The 7,706-nt window shown below is 45.7% G+C and overlaps 1 protein-coding gene across 5 annotated transcripts in view; it reads right to left on the bottom strand.

Annotated features, from left to right (window-relative positions):
* The window catches only part of LOC138789095 (bromodomain testis-specific protein-like), a 52,825-nt gene that overhangs the window by 83 nt on the left and 45,036 nt on the right, over positions 1-7,706 (bottom strand). For all 5 annotated transcript variants that reach the window (XM_069967665.1, XM_069967668.1, XM_069967664.1 and 2 more), the window contains exon 13: positions 723-769. In XM_069967665.1, the coding sequence (XP_069823766.1) occupies positions 723-769 (47 nt within the window). The remainder of the gene's footprint in view (positions 1-722; positions 770-7,706) is intronic.

Genomic DNA, 7,706 nt, shown 5'->3' with positions numbered 1-7,706 from the left:
ACTGGCTATGTTCACACACAGGTCCAGGAGCAATGATGCAACACAGGACTGTATGATACCATCAGGGCTGGACAAACACATTTTCTACTTTAATAGCTCCACTAGAAGATGAACCATTCCAGGGTAATGGAGGTAATGTATGATCTCCAATGGATGGAGAAGCTCAGAAAGCTACACCACAACCCTGCTTCCAACGTCAGGAGATTTTGGTATTTGACATTTGTCGGGTGACATCATACCCAACTAGTGTCACATAGTTCTAACTCTCAACTGGGGCCAGTTTAGATTAAGCGATTTTTAACAATCAATGATTAACGATCAACGATGGCAAACAAGATAATTTATCGTTAACCTAAAATCGTTCACATATTACACAGAACAATAGTCGTGTGATACAATTGTTACTCCGATCGTTTACTTCATCTGATCCTAGCAAATGAAGGAATGAGGTTGAATTACACTGATCGATTAGCGAACGATTAACGATGACTTTAGGGTCAGCTCTAAACAACGGCCAACGACACATGAACGATTTATGCCTCGATGGTTGTCTGCATACACATGGAACCATTATCGTTTAAGTTTGACTGATACCGATTTTCTGCACGATAATTGTCCCATGTAATAGGACACAGAGACCGCCCAATGACACGGCCCCCTGATCCGGTCCTGTACGCTATCTCGCATTATCCTGTATGTTTCAGCGCTCTTACTGACCGTACCTTGCCCGGTTTTGCAGGTGGATCATTCTTACTGGGAAACTGCAGTTCTGTAAAAGAGAAGAAGACTCAATACTGGATCCTAAAATCTAAAGGGATAATAGATGTCAATTCACAAATAAGTATCTCCTGCATCTCCTCTCTGTCTATTGAGGAATCTATGCAGTTCCCCTTCTTCTCCTGTGGTTTTAGAATCTAGCTTCCTGCACCCTCCCCCCCCCCTTTTGTAGGGAAAAAAATTTTAATAATCTGGGCTCAAAGTTCTATAGATTTGTATTTTTACTTCTACTTAAAAATCTCCAGTCTTCCAATACTTATCAGCTGCTGTATGTCCTACAGGAAGTGGTTTATTCTCTCCAGTGTGACACAGTGCTCTCTGCTGCCACCTCTGTCCATGACCTAAATCATTGACTCAGTAGAGTGTTGTGGGCATGCTTTGTGAGCTGTGTGGAGGTCCCCATGCAGAGAGGGGGGAAAGGAAAATGAGCTGTATCCACCACCTATTGTGACTGGTGTGACCCTGTGTTACTTACCGACAGGTTTTACCATTCATTGTAAGGATAAGCCACAGTGAGCACCGGAAATGCGTCAGGAAGCATGCCCACTCACCCTAATAACTAGACTGATAACTCTGCAGGTACACAGCAGTTTTACTGCTAACATGACATAGTCCCCAGCAGCGATTGTTCATGGCGGAGCAGCTTTGTGGGAATACTGCTGTGTACCTGCAGAATCGTGCATCTGCTGGCCTAGTTAAAAGCATCGCCCATCACCATGTCTGTGTCTCATGTCACATGTTTGCTTTTTTTCTTGTGTGACAGTAACGGCATAAAATTTCCAGGGCTGCTTCTAGAAAACTTAAGACGTTATCCAGGTTTAGAGTAACGTGGTATCTTTCTTCCAAAAGCAGCAGCATCTCCATCCTTAGGTTGGGTGTGGGCTTTGGCAGTGACTGTAGCTGTAATACCACACAAAACCTGAGGACAGGGGGGCGCTGTGTTTTTAAGTAGCAGTGCTTTTCTAATCCTAGATAATCTCTTTAAGTCACAATAATGCTTTAGGGTGCGTTCACACCTACAGGATCTGCAGCAGATCTGCAGCAGATTTGATGCTGTGCTCAGTTATTTAAATGAAATCTGCTGCAGAAAATCAGCTGCAGATCCTGTAGGTGTGAACGCACCATTAAAGCTACTCTGTACCGGCACCACGTTTATAAAGGTACTCATGCAGTGTCCGGTTCGGGGGTTGGTATTTAGAGGAAAAACGACTTAATATGGTGCGGGAACTAAAACTGGTGTGGCCCAAAACATCAGTGCCTTAGGCGTGCGGCAACTCTCTAGGGAAGCGATGCTGTAGGCCACGCCAGTTTCATTGCCCGCTCCACCGCACCACATTGATAAGTTGTTTTTCCTCTAAATACTGGCACCAGGAGACAGGGGGCGGCAAGGTGTCAGTACAGTTACGGGTCGAATGTATCTGAACAGCATAGGTTTATGAGGGTTCAATATTGTCACAGTAACCTACGCAGCTTCTCCGAGGAGATAAAATACACCATACACATTAGATTGTTGCCATATATATATATACTGTAAATATACTACACAATCTGCCCAGCATGTGAAACACAATCCCTGCAGGAACAGGGGGAAGGTTAGGAAAGGTTTAGAAACCTGTGACTTGTTAAAATCCCATACCACGGCGGGTTAGGGGGGAGATACCCACTGCGTTCTCAGTAGCTTATGTCACACAAGGATGAGATTAACATGAGGGGCCTTGTCAGATCCCCGTATGTGACACTGGATTACGGAACAAGTAAACCATTTACACAAAATCTGTAAAACTCCTTTACAATTAGTATAAAAAAAAGTTAGATGTTATGTAATTGTGGTTTTAATTCTGACACAAACTAAAAATACATAATTCTGACATAATACACAAAAAAAATACATATTGCAACAACACCAAAATGATGATGGCTGCAAAAAATAACGATAAAATCATCTGAAGAAAACTGTCCGATGTACAAGGTAAGTGAAGCGGAAAGTGTGATACAGCGAGCAATAATCAATCAGAAGTGAGATTAATATGAAAGGGGATTGACAGTGGCCACAGCCCCCGGCCTAGTATGGATTGCCTGGACCGGAGCGGAAACATCTACATGTAATGTACAGAATAAATCATTGAGAGGTGCAGCTAATGTAAATACAAGTAACAAGACCACCGAGTATGGAGCAATCAGCCCCCGCTCCATCATATAAGAGTTCTAATGGCCTGGCCATCAATCACACATCCTGGCACGCCATTATCTAAACAAATGCTTCACATGCGGATCTACACTGGGATATGGGGCTGTGATCGATCACCTGCATTCCCTGGAGAAGAAGCCGCCGTCCGCTGCTGTTCATACAGAGGGTAAATGGTGGTGGGAAATCAAGGAGGGTCACATACACCCCGCATAGGGCGAAGATCTATCCAACAGCAAGCATTACCACCACAGCTATAATAAAAGTAAATGAAGCCTCATACGCAGAATAGTGGGGTTTCAAATCCCCGCAGTTGGCAGCCGTGGTTGTAGATGAAACCTTGACATGTGCTTTGGACTTTGCCCTATATCTTCTATCGCCCAGCGCCTGTCAACTTTATAACAGCCCAGTCCCCCCATGTAGTGGAGGGTAAGATCTCCTCTGACCTTCAGCATTGCAGCAATTTGTGGAATAGATTCCGCTATGTGATTAAATTTTCACTGACCGGCCGTGTTTCTCTATAGAGATCTGGATCCATCTGACCGGCCATGTTTCTCCACAGAGATCTGGATCCATCTGACCGGCCATGTTTCTCCACAGAGATCTGGATCCATCTGACCGGCCATGTTTCTCTATAGAGATCTGGATCCATCTGACCGGCCATGTTTCTCTATAGAGATCTGGATCCATCTGACCGGCCATGTTTCTCTATAGAGATCTGGATCCATCTGACCGGCCGTGTTTCTCTATAGAGATCTGGATCCATCTGACCGGCCATGTTTCTCCACAGAGATCTGGATCCATCTGACCGGCCATGTTTCTCCACAGAGATCTGGATCCATCTGACCGGCCATGTTTCTCCACAGAGATCTGGATCCATCTGACCGGCCATGTTTCTCTATAGAGATCTGGATCCATCTGACCGGCCATGTTTCTCTATAGAGATCTGGATCCATCTGACCGGCCGTGTTTCTCTATAGAGATCTGGATCCATCTGACCGGCCATGTTTCTCTGTAAAGATCTGGATCCATCTGACCGGCCATGTTTCTCTGTAAAGATCTGGATCCATCTGACTGGCCATGTTTCTTTCGCTGTACATCTTAGGTTTATAAATGATCTTGGTGCTACACTCTCTCAGGCGATAATACAAATACGCAAATGTAACATTTTACATGAACAAATAAACATAACATTTGCAATTTATTAGGGGAAGCTATTGTGGCGGCCCCGGAATGACTGCGCCATACATCAGTGTATTCAGAATTAATTGCATTCCAGGGGAGACATTTACACAGCAGAAAACAAATTATTCAATTTTACCCAAAACAGTTATAGAGTTTTGTGACAATGTAAATAAGACTGCGATGTGTTTCCTACCAGCGAGCGGAGGCGCCGACAGCCGTCGCGATAAACGACAACCACAGCACATGAATGGGGTCAGGCTGGAAAGAGATGAAGATGGGGACACGGGAAAATGAATCAGAAATCGTTTATTATCGGTTTTCTCATTGAGTTCAGAGATGACTCTTTGGCTGCTTAAAGGAGAAGTCTGGCGAGAATTTTTATTAAAGTATTGTATTGTCCCCCCAAAATTTATACAAATCCCCAATATACACTTATTACGGGAAATGCTTATAAAGTGCATTTTCTCTTCACTTACTACTGCATCAAGGCTTCACTTCCTGGATAACATGGTGATGTCACTTCCTGGATACCATGGTGATGTCACTTCCTGGATACCATGGTGATGTCACTTCCTGGATATCAGGGTGATGTCACTTCCTGGATACCATGGTGATTTCACTTCCTGGATACCATGGTGATTTCACTTCCTGGATAACATGGTGATGTCACGACCCGACTCCCAGAGCTGTGCGGGCTGTGGCTGCTGGTGAGGATGATGGCAGGGGGATGCTCAGTGTCCCTCCAGTGCCCTGTGTCCCTCAGTGTCCCCCTGCCATCATCCTCTCCAGCAGCCACAGCCCGCACAGCTCTGGGAGTCTGGTCATGACATCACGATTTTATCCAGGAAGTGACATCACCATGTTATCCAGGAAGTGAAGCCTTGATGCAGTAGTAAGTGCAGGGGAAAAAGCACTTTATAAGCATTTCCTGTAATAAGTGTATATTGGGGATTTGTATAACTTTTTTTTGAGGGGGGAAAACAAAACTTTAATACAAATTTTCACTGGACTTCTCCTTTAATAAAGGACAGGAGATACAGTATGTGATAACACTGTCAGGCTACGTTCCCCCATCGTCTTGTTGGCCGTTTCTCAGGATGCCTTTTGGTGCCAAAATACGGACACATTATATAAATTACTACCATTGTGTGCATAGTATGCCCATAGATCTGAAAGAAAGCATTCACAACAAACCTTTGTTGCCCAAGTCTGATTTTATTTTAAAAATATCTTTGTTTGGGTTGTGAATGTGTTAGAGGCGGAGCCTATTATTCTCTGGGGCCTTGCCCTTTTATGACGTACCGCTATGATCAGCCACGTACATTCTGCATACAGCACAGTGAGACATCGTGGCTCCAGGGAATGATAGGCTCCGCCTCTTTGACACCATTCACAGCTTAAATAAAGTTAGTTTTTTTTTAAGATTTCATTTAGCTCTACCCAGTGGTGCAGCCAGCTTGGTAAGTGACCGGGGGACAGAGATTCACTTTAAAGGACACAAGACTGAAGTTTTTGTTTTTTCATTTTTGTCTTTCTTCCTCGGCTTCAAACAGCCATAGCAGGGTTTGTTTCTTGCGGGACAAGCCTTACTGCTGTGCCCTCTTGTATCGGGCAGCGGACGTGGACCCGCTGTGCTACTGGCTTTGAGCGGAGTCTTACCGTCTTCACCCTTTCTCCCCTCCATAATGTGAGAGCTGCAGCTAGAGGACCCCAGGTCACTCTGTAAGCGTAGTTGCGGGGGCAGCACCTGGCCCTAAGAATAGCCATTAGTTTCTAGTTAGAAGACCCCTTAAAGTTTTGAAAAGTCATGTGGCTAGTTGCTAGGAGCCTTTATCTTATAAGCGGATCACCCCTATAACCCTGCAGGGAGAGGTACCAATGCATACAGAGTTACACGCTATAACCTTGCATCCATAGTAAACGTCCTCTACTTCTACCTTTACCTTAATAAGTCTTATAAGTGGAGAGGAGACTGAATTAGGTGTAAATTAAGGTAGAGGGTCCTAATAGCGATACAAGGTAAGTGAATGAAGGAGCCATCAACGAGGCCGCACGGCGATATGTATAGACAGACTGACCCATTACTTATAGGATTACCATCTGTCTGAGGGCGCGGAGTCGGAATAAGGAAGTTAGAGGGACATGTCTGACCGAGCTCCAATGTCGGACAGCTATGGTGAACTATACAGAACAGGCCGGGCTATACTACCTACCTCCATACAGCTGAGCAGCCACTCATGCAGGTCACAGTCTAGTACGATTACACAATCCAGGCTGTATTCAGCGTGTAAGCACAAATCTTTATTACAGCGTATCTGTCATGATGAACAGCTTCTGGATAAGCGGCAAGTTCTTCTGCTAATCCGGAAGTTCAGGTCTCTATGGATTTAGAGACGCAATGAGACGGTAATGGACGCCACCCCGATTGGATCAGACCGATTGGTCAGAAGCAACGTGAGAAAATATTATTTTACTGAAAGAGTAGTAGATGTTTGGAACAAACTTCCAGCAGAGGTGGTAGGCAAATCTACAATAACAAGATGTAACCTGCCTGGTATATACATACATCTATCCTAAGATAATAATAAGGGGAATACTGAAGGGGCCGACTAGATGGAGGGGGGGGGGGGGGGGGACTTTACCTGCCGACAGTCTTCTAGGTTTCCAATTACAGATCAAGTGACTTTTTATTCATACAGTATAAACTATTTCTACCCCCTCTCTGCAAAGGGAATTGTAGGCAGCATAAGGATATCATTGCAGTGGTAGAGAAATCATTTCAGTATGGCTGTAAAGCAAAGCCTGTATATAGCATCTACAATCTGCATCACACTACATAAAACTACGGCCGTTGTTACCGATGGCAACAACGGCCGTAGTTTTTGCGGGGTGTAACAATGCCTTAGTTTGAATGGGATCCAGGCTGGAGCGTATACACATCGTATACACTCCGGCCAGGATCCCATGCGGCCCCGCAAATAACTGACATGTCAGTTTTCTGCGGCCGCAATTCAATGAATTGCGGCCGTAGGAAGCCCTGTCAGTTCACACTATGAAGCGAGCGGCTCCGGCTGATGCGCGCCGGGGTCACGGAACGGCCGGTTGTTCACTGTGTGTGAATATAGCCTTAGGGTCCTATTCCACGGGCCGAGGAGGGCCCGATCAACGATGTAAACGAGCGCCGATCTGCTAGATCGCCACTCGTTTACTGGGCCTATTCCACGGCCCGATGATTGTTGAGCGAGGGCTGCAGGGACATCGTTACAGATGTCCTTGCAGCATACATTACTTGTCAGGTCGTCTTCTCCGCGCTGTCTTCCTCCCCGAGTCCCGCGCGCTCTGGCTTCAGAATGGCCGGTCAGCTGACAGGCCACTCAGCCAATCACAGGCCGCGGGGGTCCTGGCCTGTGATTGGCTGAGTGCTCAGTCAGCTGACCGGCCATTATGAAGATAGAGCGCGCGGGACTCGGGGAGGAAGACAGAGCGGAGCAAAAGACCTGACAGTTAATGTATGCTCCTGCTTCTCAAATCGTCCGTCGCCCGCCGTGCACCGCTATTC

Source organism: Dendropsophus ebraccatus, chromosome 4 (assembly GCF_027789765.1).
Source record: "Dendropsophus ebraccatus isolate aDenEbr1 chromosome 4, aDenEbr1.pat, whole genome shotgun sequence".
Taxonomy (NCBI): Eukaryota; Metazoa; Chordata; class Amphibia; order Anura; family Hylidae; genus Dendropsophus; species Dendropsophus ebraccatus.
The sequence above is the reverse complement of the archived record's forward strand: the minus strand, read 5'-3'. Positions and strand labels throughout refer to the sequence as shown.